Consider the following 15,208-nt stretch of genomic DNA (forward strand, 5'->3'; position numbering starts at 1 on the left):
GGGCGGCGCGGCGCTGGGAGGGGCGGAAAGAGCGCGGGGGCGGGGCGGCGCGCGCCAGGCATCGCCAGCCGAGTGCCGAGGCGCCGCGCCCATTGGCGGAGACAGTTGCGCGTCGAGGCCCGAGCGGCCCGGCCCAGCCCGCGGCGGCTCCGCGTTAGTCAGTCATGGGGCGGCCGCCCAGAGCCGCCCCGGGGGCGGCGGGGCTCGGGGCTCGGGGGTCCGGCTGAGCCGGCCGCGGAAAGCGAGCCTGCCGCGAAGGCGACGGAGGCGGACGCGGGGCGACCCCGGCGGCGGCGGCGGCGGGGGCAGCGGGAGCCGCCTGGGATGTTCAGTGAGTGCGGGCGGCGGGCGCGGGCGGCGGCGCGGCCTAGGCAGTGGGGGCGGGGCGGGCCGGCGTGGCTGCGGGCGGCGGCCCGCCTGGGGGCCCGGAGCGCGGGCCCGCTCTCTCGGGCGTTTAAGCTCGAGCAGTCTGTCTGGGCCAGAGTCGGGATGAAACTTGGCACCTGGTGGCTGGCGGACGCCGACGAGCGCGGCGATGCCCACCTGCAAGGGCGCCCTCGAGGCGGCCGCGCCCGTGACAGCCGGCTGCGGGCTGAGCGCCGCGGAGCCGGGAGGCCGCGGAGCGCCTGGGCGAGGCTCGGGCGGGGAGCCGAAGGTGAGGGAGCCGGCGTCCTGCGCTCGGCGGAAGCGGGGCCCTGCAGACCGCGGCGGGGGCGCCCCGGGCCGGCCCCCCGCGGCGGCCCGCTGAGCTCTGACCTCTGACCTTGCAGGTGGCGGTCTCGGAGCCGAGAGCCGGCCTGCGGGACCCGGGCCGCCCGGGAGGGGCGCGCGGGGACTGTCTGCTCCTAGGTGACCCAGCGTGGCGGTGGGTGGAAGGGGACTGCGGGGGCCGACCTCGGTCTGGGTCCCAGTCCTGCTTGAGGGTGGTATTCCGAAGAGGAGTTCGGGCCATGTCATTACACCCAGGGAAGCTTCTCGTAGTGGATGGGCTTGGTGACTACATCGGCCTTCTGTGGAAACCATGTACCTACCTGTAATCTCTATGACCGTTCGTTTCTTCTTCTGGGGTATTGACTGATAACTTAAAAGTGGACTTTTTAAAGGAGACCCAAAACAGGAATAACGTCTATGAAAATGCCTGATAAATAGGATGTGTTCTGTTAATACTAGTTATTGGCTATTGCAATTACTTTTCTGGTAGAGTACTTTGTAGGTTCCTTGTGGGCGTAAATTTTTTGCATTAAATGTGTAGCGTGCTAACTTTTGATTTTTATGAATTATAAATATTTCCTGCCTTAAGAATCCGTATTAAACTGGAAAACCAAAAAGTGGGCTTACCTTGAGCATTTTTTTGTTTTTAGTCATCAACGGTGAATCAGTGTGTTTGGGAGTGATTTTGATGCTTCTGACTCTAAATGTGTGAAGTTTATACTTTGGTTCTGTCACTGGGAAATTAGGTAAAGCCCTCCCTTAACTATGCAGTCAACCAATTTTTTGGTTTTACTTTTGCAAACAGACATCCTTCATAATACCTATGAAGAACGTCTTTGGCGAAAGGATTTTGTTTGATGATTCAGCTGGAAGGAGGCCCCAAAGATGCTGTTAAACAGCATTACCCAGGACAGTGCTAGAAGCCCTTCCTAGCCTCTCTGTGACAGGCAGCTTCTCAGGTAGTAACTGTTCTGATCATGCCTTCAACAAGTGTGTGGTAAGTTCTCACTGTTCTGTTCCCCAAGAGAACCCTTGGAGCAGCAAGACATAAAGGGGAAGAGCTCAGACCCAGCAGCCAGGTAACCCAAGCGCCCCTTCTGGCACTGTGGACCCCATGGCACCTGTCTGACTTCTGTGAGCCTCAACTTTCTCATCTGAGGAATGTTCCCTACCCTATGGGTCAGTAAGTGCTAGGTATTAGTATAGTGGTGCTGTAGGAAACTAATAGTGTGGTGATTCCCAGGATAGAAGTTTGTTCCTGGGTTTGGTGGGCAGAGGGAATCAGGCTTGAGGAGGAGATGGCCAGGCTGGGCTGTGAAGCCTGAGTGAGACTTAGGTAAACCAGGTAGGAGTGCCAGTTGGGGGAGAGAGAAGGGGGAGGGGTTCCTCCAGTTAAAGAAGGAGCATTTGACCAAAGCCCCTAAGGCTAGATAGCAGGGTGGTACCCACCTGCTTTGTAAACAAAGACAGATCAGAGTAACCTTGAGATGAGGAGGTGGAGATGGGATTTTTTTTTTTTTATCTTCCCCACTGGTGGAGGAAGGAGAAAGTTTTTAAACTTAGCACAGATGGCATCAGATTAGCTTTTTGGAAAGATTATACCTACAGTAATGTGGAATTGACAATTACTAATGTGGAATTGGAAGTAGGGAAGGCCCAGCCACTTGTCCTGGTAGCTATGTGTCTGCCTTTGACTCTGAAAGGAAAAGGACTGCTTACCAGAGGCAGGCATTTTAATCCAAATAAGAAAGCTTAGAGAGCACTTTGAGAAGGCATGAAGAAACCTGGAGACCATTCCAGGCAAGTTTTTCTCTTGAAAAGATCTTTAGGGATGTATTGTATATGCCTAACTACAAGGCAGGATTTCCCCCCCACCTCCCCCCTGAAGTTCAGTTCAGTCATGTCCAACTCTTTGCTACCCCATGAACCGCAGCACGGCAGGCCTCCCTGTCCATCATCAACTCCCGGAGTTCACCCAAACCCATGTCCATTGTGTCAGTGATGCCATCCAGCCATCTCATCCTCTGTCGTCCCCTTCTTCTCCTGCCCTCAATCTTTCCCAGCATCAGGATCTTTATAAATGAGTCAGCTCTTCGCATCAGGTGGCCAAAGTATTGGAGTTTCAACTTCAACAACAGTCTCTCCAATGAACACCCAGGACTGATCTCCTTTAGGATGGACTCGTTGGATCTCCTCGCAGTCCAAGGGACTCTCAAGAGTCTTCTCCAACACCACAGTTCAAAAGCATCAGTTCTTCAGTGCTCAGCTTTCTTTATAGTCCAACTCTCACATCCATACATGACTGCTGGAAAAACCATAGCTTTGACTAGACGGACCTTTGTTGACAAAGTATCCCTGAAAGTATCCCTCTTAAAAGAAAGTGTCACCACATGCTTAAGTGTCTCCTATTACAAACACTGTAATTATGCTTTCCAACAACAAGGTGCCATTTGGGAAATGTACTGGACTGAAACAATCTCAGTCAATGCTAGTTTGGGATTATTTATACAACCAGTATAGTATTAATAGGACTTCCCTGGTGGCTCAGGCGGTAAAGCATCTGTCTACAATGCGGGAGATGCGGGTTCAAGCCCTGGGTTGGGAAGATCCCCTGGAGAAGGAAATGGCAATCCACTCCAGTACTATTACCTGGAAAATCGTATGGACAGAGTAGCCTGGTAGGCTATAGTCTATGGGGTCGCAAAGAGTTGGATACGACTGAGTGAAAGGTATGCCCACCTGAATGGGTTTGATGGCTTTGTTGAGATTTCCAGTGATGTGCGTGTTCAAGAACTGCTCTGTCATAGGTGATTTGATAGATGCGAAGGTGATGTGTTCTAGAAAATGGAATTGATGATTCAAAGTGGCTAAAGTGACCACAGAGGCATAGATGTTGAAGATGTAAGTGGATGCTTGCGTGCTTTAGTGGTGTCTGCCTCTTTGCTGGTCAGTGGTTCCTGATTCTATAGACTAGAGCACGCCAGGCTCTTCTGTCCATAGGATTCTCAGGCAAGAGTACTGGAGTGGACTGCCATGCCCTCCTCCAGGGGGATCTTCCTGATCCAGGAATGGAATCTTTTTTTAAGTTAACCAAATATTTTTCTTTATTAATTTTCTTATTGCAAGGGTAAAGTTGTCTTAGGTTTGAGCTTGCTTTTATTTGAATGTTTTACAGAAAGTAACTGCTGTTCTGTTTGCGGAAACAAATTCCTTTTTCCCTTCTCGTTTTTTTTTTAAGTTGAAGGTGGTTTAAAGAACATTGAATATTGGCAAGCTTTAGAAAATACTATAGAAAATTCCCATTCATAAATCTTTGTTTAGCAATCAGATATCTTTCTAATAAGATGTATTTAAATGTATCTGTATCTTAGTAGGAATTCCCTGGTGGCTCAGACGGTAAAGCGTCTGCCCGCAATGCCGGAGACCCTGGTTCGATCCCTGGGTCAGGAAAATCCCCTGGAGAAGGAAATGGCAACCCACTCCAGTATTCTTGCCTGGGAAATCCCATGGACAGAGGAACCTGGTGGGCTACAGTCCATGGAGTCGCAAAGAGTCGGACACGACTGAGCAACTGGTTTGATAATAAGAAAAGTGTAGTACCATTTTTACAAGCAAAATACTCAACTTTTGCAGATTTGGCAATTCAGTGATCAGAAGTATTTTGCAAAACTTTGTGAATTGACATTTTTAAGTTATAATACTGCTGCTTTACTTTCATAAAATAATACCATGCTCTGGAACTGTGTTGTTGAATACAGTAAGCGTTGGCCACGTGTGGTTGCTTTAATTAAAATGAAAACTTCAATTCTTAAGTTGCATTAGTCACATTTTAATTACTACATAGCCCTTTGTGGCTGATGGCTACCACACTGAACAGTGCAGATGTACAACATTTCCATCATTGCAGGAAGTCCTATGGGCAGTACTGTTGTTTTAGTTGTTAAGTCATGTCCCAGTCTTTTGTAACCCCATGTACTATAGCCCTCCAGGCTTCTCTGTCCATGGGATTTCCCAGGCAGGAATACTGAAGTGGTTGTCATTTCCTTCTCCAAGGGATCTTCCCGACCCAGGAATTGAACCCACATCTCCTGCACTGGCAGATGGGAAGCCCATGGGCAGTACTACTCTAGAATAAAAAAGTGATCTTTCCACTGAGACACACACGAGGGTTTAATGTCACTAAAGCATCTCCAAAACCTCATTTGAATCCTGTTTCAAAGGATTGAAACATAGGAGAATGATAATCATAGGAAACCATATCCCCCTTATTCTGAGAGCACAGTATGCTGTTTCTTCTGTCTGCAGACGTTGTAAATGGAGTACATGTGAAAAGTTTTCTTTATAAAATCAGACATGGTAGGTATAGGTAGCCATTCTATAGATTGTGCCATACCCTTCCACGTTAACAAAATTTTGTATAGAAATAAGTTTTCTGAGCCCTAAAACAGTGTTGAAGTAGGAATTAAATATTTGTGGCTTTCTTGGTTCATAAAATCCAGAGAAATCAAATGCCCAAAGTAAGCCGTTGAGAATTCCAAGCAGGAGCTATACAAAGCTCACTTTATTTCTAATGTGACTTTCCAAGATAAAACCCCTGTTCTAGGGAACTGTTCATCTGGGGCAACTAAGAAACAGTGATGGCAGGAGAGGGCAGCTGGCATGGGTTGTGGAGGATGGTTTTTAGCATAGCGTAGCATAATCAGCCGGAGAAGGCAATGGCAAGCCACTCCAGTACTCTTGCCTAGAAAATCCCATGGATGGAGGAGCCTGGTAGGCTGCAGTCCGTGGGGTCGCTAAGGGTCGGACACAACTGAGCGACTTCACTTTCACTTTTCACTTTCACACATTGGAGAAGGAAATGGCAACCCACTCCGGTGTTCTTGCCTGGAGAATCCCAGGGACGGGGGAGCCTGGTGGGCTTCCGTCTATGGGGTCACACAGAGTCAGACACAACTGAAGTGACTTAGCAGCAGCAGCAGGATAATCAGCGGAGAAGGCACTGGCAAGCCACTCCAGTACTCTTGCCTAGAAAATCCCATGGATGGAGGAGCCTGGTAGGCTGCAGTCCATGGGGTCGCTAAGGGTCAGACACCACTGAGCGACCTCACTTTCACTTTTCACTTTCACACATTGGAAAAGGAAATGGCAGCCCGCTCCAGTGTTCTTGCCTGGAGAATCCCGGGGACGGGGAGCCTGGTGGGCTTCCGTCTATGGGGTCACACAGCGTTGGACACGACTGAAGTGGCTTAGCAGCAGCAGCATAATCAGATTTGTCTTTTTCTCTGACCGCCTTCAAGAGGGTGGGTGTTTGAGGTAGGCCTAGAGGTGGGAGGGTATTGGAATAGTCCAGGTGAGCAGTGATTTATGCTGTCAAAAAGCAGCAGTGAGGATGTAGTAGCACAGTGGCTCCGAGACAGAATCCTGCCTGGAATAGAAGGAGATGATGGCCGTTTAGAAGTGAGGTTGGGGGGGACAAGAGAAGATGACCACTAGTTTTTGCTTGTTTGGTTGATTTCGTTTGTGGTTTTTATTGTTGTTGTCTCTGTTGGTGGTTGGTGGCACCATTAAGCTGGCTAGGAAAACTAGAAGGAGGAAGTATGGAAGGAAGAGAATTTGAGCACATTGCATTTCAGATGTTGGCAGCATCCAGCATCAGTCTTGAGCTCAAAAAGGTGATCTGACTACAGACAGGATAGAGTCTTGTGTCACTGGTGCTGTGATGCAGGGAATGTGAAGCATGGAAGAGGGAACCCGCTTGCAGGGGAGGTGGCATGCTCAGCAGCCTGGAAACCAGGTAAGATAGTAGGGGGGAAACGACTTAGATTTGACAAGAGTTGAGGAATCTCAAGTCTTAGTAAACAGCTCACTGATGTTGACTGGCTGGGTGAGGAGACTAGTGCAGGTTTGGAATGGCTAGGGGTAGGAAGCTCTGGGAAAAGAAAGTATTTGACAAGAAAAGACTTCTGGAACTTTATGGAGGTCACAGCTGATGTTAGAAAAGATCAATTTCTAGTGTCATCAGGCTGCCAGACTGTATGATATCTGCTCCACCCTATCCCCTCCCAGATTGTACATTGCTCCCTGAACCCCGTGAGCCTTATTCTTGTGGGATTTATTTCTTAGGACACCATGGGAAAGAACACAACTTTTAGTTCAAGTATATTCTGCAAGTTTTAAAATTATATCATGTATGACTGAAACCGAGAATAGTCTGGTTCATTTATTTTAATCTATGATTTATATTTCCACAAAGCATTTAATCATGATGATTAAGGCAAAAACTTAGGTTTTTAGATGCTACTTAGAATGATCTGTCAATGGAGTTTGCAAGCATGTAGAATGCTGCAGTGAAAGAGAAGAGAACTGATGTGCAAGTCCCTAGCAGGCACTTAACATCTCACTTTAAAAGGATACAATGATTTTCATCAGTTTTTAAGCATTACAACTGGAAAACATACACTTAAAAAAACCCCACAGAAACATCTAGCTGCTGTCCGTATACTCAGTTAGGGAATCAATTTGAAGATAGTGGTGGTGAGTTTGCCTGAATTTGTTTTTAACTCATTTATCCTCAAAGCTGTCACCTTGTATCTTAGGGGTTAGGGGAGACCCACTATTCATATGGTACTCTATCGGCATCTCATGGAATTGGGTAGTCCTTAGCCCATGAATTGCTGGGCTGGGGCTATCTCTTTAAGCACCCCTCTATCCACACACATTTGAACATAAGTGGGTGGGGTTAGGCTGCAGGGAGAGTGTTAAGAGAGCAGCTGTGGTTCTTCCTTCCTGGTGTTACTTTGAGGCAGGAAGGTGAGCCTGTCCTGATCTTCTGTAGCAACTTTGTTGAAGTATTAAATAGTAGATAACTCTTAATGCATGAGAAATAGATACATGTTAGGTTAGAATCCTCATTTTAGTTTCCAGAAATACTAATAACCTGATGTGAAAAGAAAGGTATGTATTATGTATTTTTAACTTTAAAGTTAAAATATTTTGTATCAATTGAAAATTAAGAGAAAACCTGAACATTTTTGACAAAGATGTAATTAGATTGAAAATCAATTTAAATTTAAAAGATTTTATAAATAGGGGAAAAGATAAACAGTTAAGGGAATTGCAGTGTTAGTTTCATGCCTGAGTCTCTCAGAAAGACAGGTCCATTTTAAGGAGGGTTTGTTTTGTTTTGTTTTTTTCTTTTTTTTATGTGTCCATTTATGGGTGTTCAGTTCAGTTCAGTTGCTCAGTTGTGTCCGACTCTTTGTGACCCCATGAATCACATAGTACTGTGGAAATCAGGCTTCCCAGGTGGCTCAGTGGTAAAGAATTCACCTGCCAAGCAAGAGACGTGGGTTCAATCCCTGGGTAGGGAAGATCCTTTGGAGAAGGAAATGGCAACCCTCTCCAGTATTCTTGCCTGGGAAATCCCACAGATAGAGGAGCCTGGTGGGCTACAGTCCATGCAGTCGCAAAAGAGTCAGAAAGGATTTAGCTACTGAAAAACAACATGGCATCTAGGAAAATCGGTCAAGGGAGAGGGATTGATTTCTTTGCAGAACTCTTTTCATTTATTATTTATTTCATTTAAAATATGTGTGCACTGGAATCTAGTCCAGGGAACTTGGTTTGCTCACGTTTCTGATGTTTCAGTTGAGTGCAGCTGTAAAAGAGACTTAACGCCTGCGCTTCTCCCCTTGAGATCCATGGCCTTGCAGATGATTCACTGCCTACCCTCAGGGAAGGTCCTCATAAGTGGTGGTTTGGAGCCAGAAGAATCTGCTGTTTGGGGCAGCTGCTGCTAAGCCATTTCAGTCGTGTTCGACTCTGTGCGACCCCATTGGGGCAGCTAATTTGGGCAAATTCATTAGAATCTGTATTTACAGACTAGTTTCTAGTGATCCCCAATAGGGCCAGTTGTGTGTTTTTTTTAAACTGTTGTTCTAGCTGCTTTCTCTTTGCTGTCTCTGTTCCCCCTCTCTTTAAACATACATGTACATTGTCCCACCTTGGGTTCCCTTGTCATTTCAGGGTCTGCTCTGTCAGGTTTCCCATGTCTTTCCTGTGTACATGTTTTTCCTGTCAGACAGGTAACCTCTTAACTCCCATCTTATTTGAAACACTAAGGAACATACATTGATAGTTTGCATTCCCATGGCAATAAGATATGGTTAGTAGGAAAATCTGGAAAAGTTTTAGTTTCAGCTAAAATATGAGGAATTGGGTTGCTTTGGAAGAGTTTGGAGACTAAGAATTCTTGAAGTTAGATATATGTTTCATTGTATCACTGACTCAGCCATATCAGACCCACTACCTCTCCTTTTTAACAAATATTTCATACTGTCTCTAGTAATCCAGAAATGAAATGCATAGATAATATAATCATTCTATATGCTTGGTTTAAAATAACATTTATGATGTTGTAACATTTTATATTTGTATATAAATATATGTAATTTTGTATATGCATATCTCCAGCCTTATACTGTTTGTTGTATGACTTTTATGCAATTGAAAAGTCAGTCTTCAAATTATGTTTTAAAAAATCTTCAGATTATGTTTTGAAAGAGTTAACATGAATCAGTTTGCAAGGATTATTTGTCAGTGATTTTGGAACAGCTTGTTTGGTGCAATATCTGGATAAAATAGTTATTTGGTTATTCACCAAAAGAAATTTCAATGGATAATAAATTTTTTAATATTTAAAGAATAACAGATTTTTGGAATGCGAGGGATTTTAAACCTCAAAACAAATGGTGGAAATCACAAAAGAGAAGTCCAGTGCCTATAATTGAAACTGAAAACTTAAACATATCCAAATAAATGATCAAAAACATATCTTCCACACACAGACCAAAAAATTAGAAGCCCTTGATTTAAAGAAAGTTACCCTGATGGGGACAATCACATGTGTACAGATAATGTTGTTTGCATTCCAGAATGGACACCATGTTTTGATTCTGAAGAAGAAAATATTTTTCATATCACCGGAGTGAACCTAGAAAATTCATCCAGCTGTCAGTGTTCATCTGGACTGCAGTATTCTTTTCTCCAGGCAGAGGAGTGTTTGAGGCCAATAGCAGCATCAGGGATTCCTGATATTCTGTGTGTGTGTGTATATATATATATATTTGGCTGGGCCAGGTCTTAGTTATGGCATGTGGGATCGTTCGCTGAAGTGAAAATGTTAGTCACTTGGTCATGTCCAACTCTTTGCGACCCCATGGACTGTAGTTCACCAGGCTCCTCTGTCCATGGCATTCTCCAGGCAAGAATACTGGAGTGGGTTGCCATTCCCTTCTCTGGGGGATTTTCCTGACCCAGGGATCAAACCCGAGTCTCCTGCATTGCAGGCAGATTCTTTACCATCTGAGCCACCAGGGAAGCCCCTAGTTCCTTGACCAGGGATTAAACCTGGGCCCCCGGCATTGGGAGCACATTGTCTTAACCACTGGACCACTAGGGAAGTCCAAGGAGTTTCTGTCATTCTTGATCATAAATTTAGCAATCAAGGAAAACAGTCTTTTTGAAGGGGAACTTTCAAACTAGCTTGAGTTACCACCTCAAATTAGTTTGACTATTACCCCTGCATTTCCTCCCTTATAAGAATTCATGAGAGAATTTCCCTGGTGGTCCATTGAGAGTTCACATGCCAGTGCAGGGAATGTGGGTTCAGTCCCTAGTCCAAGAAGTACCCACGTGTCGTGGGGCACCTAAGCCCAAGAGCCACAACCATGGAAGCCCGTGTGCCCTAGAGCTGGTGCTCTGCAACAAGAGAGGTCACTGCCATGAGAACCTGTGCAGTTCAAATAGCGAGTAGCCCCTTTTTGTCACAACTAGAGAAAGCTCACACAAGACAGCGGAGACCCAGCACAGCCAAGAATAAAATTAAAAGAATTCCCTGAGAAATTTTCTAATATGTATACATATCCTCTTATTATTTTGATGCTTATCTGTACATGGTGTTACAGATCAAGAGTGAAAGAGGTAAACAACATGACTGAAATGTAAACACACTGATCTAAATGGAGTTTGGGGGGGAAATCTGTGGGACTTCTATTTTTTTTTTAACTATATTGTATTGGGGTATAGCTGATTAACAATGTTGTGATAGTTTCAGGTGAGCAGCAAAGGGACTCAAGCGAACAGCCACACATGTACATGTAACAATTCTCCGTGTGGGGCTTTATTGTTAGGTTGGTACAAAAGTAATTCCAGTTTTGGACTGTGAATTTTAAATCATTATAACTAGGTTCAGACACATCTTTATTAAACAAAATAGGAGCTGTTATACAATCAACACATTTTTGCCAGCGAGAAAAATGTTTATTCCTGTAGCATAAAATGCATGCTTTGGGATTTGACGAACTTTTGGAAAGCATTTTCTGCCTTCTGCTGGTTGTGGAAACATTTTCCCTGCAAAAAGTTGTCAAGATGCTTGAAGAAGTGGTAGTCTGTTGACGAGAGGTTAGGTGAATGTAGCGGATGAGGCAAAACGTCGTAGTCAAATTCATTCAACTTTCGAAGCATTGGTTTTATGACTTGCAGTCAGGCGTTGTCATGGAGAAGAATTGGGCCCTTTCTGTTGATCAGTGTTGGCTTCAGGCATTGCTGTTTTCAGTGTATCTCATCACTTTCCTGAGCATACATCCCAGATATAACGGTTTCACTGGTATTCAGAAAGCTGTAGTGGATCAGGCAGGTAGCAGACCACTAAACAGTAACTGTGACATTTTTTTGGTGCAAGTTTGGCTTTTGGAAGTACTTTGGAGCTGCTTCTCAGTCCAGTCACTGAGCTGGTCATCACTAGTTGTTATCTTAAATCCACTTTTTGTCCCACATCACAATCTGATTGAGAGATGGTATATTGTTGTTGTGTATATTAAGAGAGGACAATATTTCAAAATGATGATTTTTTTTTTTTTGGTCAGCTCCTGAGGCACCCATTTACCAAGTTTTTTCACCTTTCCAATTTGCTTCAAATGCTGAATAACTGTAGAATGGTCGACATTGAGTTCTTCAGCAGCTTCTTGTGTAGTCGTAAGAGGATCAGCTTCAATAATTGCTCTCAGCTAGTCGTTGTCAGCTTCTGATGGCCAGCCACTACTCTCCTCATCTTCAAGGCTCTTGTCTCCTTTGCAAAACTTCTTGAACCACCACATTAGCTAATTGATCATTAGCAGTTCCTAGGTCAAATGCGTTGTTGATGGCACAAGTTGTCTCCACTGCTTTATGACCCATTTTGAACTCAAATAAGAAAATGGTTCAGATTTGCATTTTGTTGAACCTCATTACCATAGTCTAAATATAAAATAAACAGCAAGTAATAAGTCATTAGCAAAAAAAAAAAAAATAAGGTGAGAAATATCATTAAAATGTTATATAACGTAACCACATTTATTTAAAAATGTATTCCAGTATCAAACAGCAAATTTAACAATCCAAAGGCTACAATTACATTTGTACCAACCTAATATCTAGACTATTCTCATTTTCCATGATTGAAGTTGGCCAGGTGGTCATTGGGACAGTAGATAAGGTGGGAGAGAGGATAAGGTTGGTCATTAAGGCTCTCAAGTTGGCCCGGTGACCCCTACCCATGCATGACATTCAGCTGTCCGTGTGACTCCCCTATAGGTCATGAAACGGGTCCGCACGGAGCAGATCCAGATGGCCGTGTCCTGCTACCTCAAACGCCGGCAGTATGGGGATGCGGATGGCCCGCTGAAGCAAGGCCTGCGGCTGTCGCAGAGCACCGAGGAGATGGCTGCCAGTCTCACAGGTACCTTGCCCCTCTCCCAGAGGCAGCAGCTGACCCAAGTGCCCCTTTGAAAACCCTTCGTGACACGTCCTTCCTTGGAATCCCAGGGTCTTTGAGCTGTACCCAATGTTGTGTGCGACTTTCTCCTTCCCTGAACGGGGCCAGGGTCGTTTCTTCCCTCTTGCATGGACCTCTCCCTTTTCACCTGGGCCCCACTCATGGAAGGTCAGGTTCTCCAGGATGAGTCCTTTGGGAAGTGGTTGGAAGTGTTGGCATCATACGCATATTCCTGAGACTTACAATGTGTTTTTGCTTTTGTTGTTTGAAATTGTTTTGAAATTGGATTTTTTTAGAAAAAATTTTGAGAAAATTTTCCTGAAGTACTTTTAGATTGGTTATAAGCATCTTTAAATGGCCAAGGGTGAAGCTTAAGATTACAGTGCCTTCTCTAGCTCAGCCCTGGCTCCTCATAAGAAGCCCAGCAGGCATCTGCCTCTTTGTCTTCCATGTCAGACTCACTTACTCTCCCTCACCTTCGGACTCAGCTGGGTTCCCCTGACAAAGGCGGGGCCAGCTGATAGACTTGGAATAGATTCATGAATGCCTTATTGTTTCTAATAAGATGGCCAGTGTACTGGACATGAGTAAGTCCTTCTGAGCTTGGCATCACAGTCTTGGATAAGCACCTGCTACCTTGTGTTCTTTGGAACCTCTGCTGTTGCTGATAGGCAGTAGGGCAACCACTGTTAAATTTGTATTCTCAGTTGTCTTGATTTAGATATGATGGCATATCAGGAGAGGGCCTGTTACTTCTAGAAAACTGCCAGGAAAAGTGAGAAGCATGAAATGTGATTATCATAAAATTTTATCCTGAATAATTTAATTGAGTAATCTGAATAATTATGTCTGCATTCAGCAGACAATCTTGGAGGCCTGCCAGTGGCCAGATGCTGAGAAGTTTTAGAGAGAGCTGAGACTTGATCCTGGCTTCTGACGTGCTTCACATTACAGTCGGGAAATGAGGCAGGTAAATCAGCACTCGTGGGAGAGTAACATAGTGAGTCCTGTGAGGGGGATGCCCAGCCTCCATGCAAACAGAGAACATACTCTTTACAGGTAGATCAGCAGGTCAAGAGGGCTTCCCAGAAGGTCTAGTGGTTCCCAGCATATAGTCAGGGGTCAGTAAATCATAGAAAGAATGAGCTGAGTTTCCAAAGAACCATTAGGAGCTTATCAGGGAGGAGAGTTGAAGGGGAGCATCCAAGGTACCAAATGTGGATTTTTGGAAGATGACTCTGGTGTCCGTGTTAACTGAGGAAGGGCCAGATGAGAACCAGGGGAGCTACTCAGAAGGCTACGGAATGATCCAGTCTGAAGTGAGGACAGCCTGAGCTGAAAGGCAGTCATCAGAAGAGTGAGGGGAAGATGTGGTGAGGACTCGTGACTGAGGACTCGAGACTGGCTTCCTCATGGAGGGGCAGCAGGAGGAGGAGGCTGTTCCTACATGTGCAGCCTTCCATCAAGTCTCTTGAGTTTTGGAGGGGACACTGATTCTTCTCACCCATCTCCCCATCTCTGTGTGTTGTATGTCATGGCTCTACAGCCTTGCTGCATTAATTATATCCATGCTTAATTACATGTGTGTCAGTGTTTCGTCCAGATTGTTGCTAAAGATGGCTCCTCAGTCCCCAGCCACCTTTTTCCAGTCCTGAGGTTCCCACCCCCAGCAGAAAGGGTAGGAGAACTTTTCTTTTCATTTTGGAAAGTTTGAACTCATAGAATGGTGATGAAGTGTATATTTACATCCTGAGTATTGAGATTCCAGCCTTCTTCCTCCTCCCATTACTGAGAGCTTTGGCAGCCAAGCACTTGCTGACCAGGAAAGTGATTAACTATCGCTTGTCCCTGGTGAATCCGCCCTGCCCAACAGAAGAGACCTAAAGACATCACCAGGAAGATGCCATCCACGTCCTCTTGGGTGATAAACCCATGCCCAGAGTTCTTATCAGCTCTGTGATGCTGACTTTCAGAAAACTAGGGACTGTTGGTTCAGACCTTGAAAGAAACTGATCTACTTCACATGAAAAATGGAAACGAAAAGAAATGATGAGAAGCATCTTGGAGAAAGCAAACAGCAGAAAGAAAAGAAACCTCAGAAATACTATCACTGATAGTCTTAAAACAAGAGAAGGCTCTTTTGAGAGAAAAAAGAACATTCAAATGTTTATGTTGTTGTTGTTCAGTTGCTCAGTCATGTCCGACTCTTTGTGACCTCACGAACTGCAGCACACCAGGCTTCTCTGTCCATCACCAACTACCAGAGCTTGCTCAAACTCACGTCTGTCGTCCCGTTCTCCTGCCTTGAGTCATTCCCACCATCAAGGTTCTTTTTTAATAAGTCGGCTCTTCGCATCGGGTGGCCACAGTATTGGAACTTCAGTTTCAGCATCAGTCCTTCCAGTGAATATTCAGTTTGATTTCCTTTAAGATGGACTGGTTGGATCTCCTTGCAGTCCAAGGGACTCTCAAGAGTCTTCTCCAACACCACAGTTCAAAACCACATATTTATGTATGTACATGTATTTACATGACAGTACAACTGAAAAATCATTAGAAGAGTTGAAAGTTGAGAAAGCCTCCCAGAGAGTAGAGCAGAAAGATAAAAAGATCAGTTCAGAAGGCCTATCTAGAAATTGTAGGAGTCCCAGAAAGAGAACACAGGAGAGAGTCAACAAAATGATT

At 45.1% G+C, this 15,208-nt stretch overlaps 1 protein-coding gene across 9 annotated transcripts in view; it reads left to right on the forward strand.

Annotated features, from left to right (window-relative positions):
* Nucleotides 1-141: 141 nt before the first annotated feature.
* Nucleotides 142-15,208, forward strand: part of TAF5L (TATA-box binding protein associated factor 5 like) — a 32,826-nt gene continuing 17,759 nt past the window's right edge. The window contains exons 1-4 of one of the 9 annotated variants that reach the window (XM_055425855.2): nt 142-331; nt 1,517-1,708; nt 9,645-9,812; nt 12,343-12,487. In XM_055425855.2, the coding sequence (XP_055281830.2) occupies nt 12,346-12,487 (142 nt within the window). In that variant the 5' untranslated portion in view covers nt 142-331; nt 1,517-1,708; nt 9,645-9,812; nt 12,343-12,345. Of the gene's footprint in view, nt 332-1,516; nt 1,891-1,915; nt 9,817-12,342; nt 12,488-15,208 lie in introns of those variants that run through there. The other 8 variants (XM_088841817.1, XM_055425853.2, XM_055425851.2 and 5 more) reach the window with 8 other exon arrangements.

Source organism: Moschus berezovskii, chromosome 12, assembly GCF_049115385.1.
Source record: "Moschus berezovskii isolate FMDL1 chromosome 12, NW_MosBer_1.0, whole genome shotgun sequence".
In the NCBI taxonomy this organism is placed as follows: Eukaryota; Metazoa; Chordata; class Mammalia; order Artiodactyla; family Moschidae; genus Moschus; species Moschus berezovskii.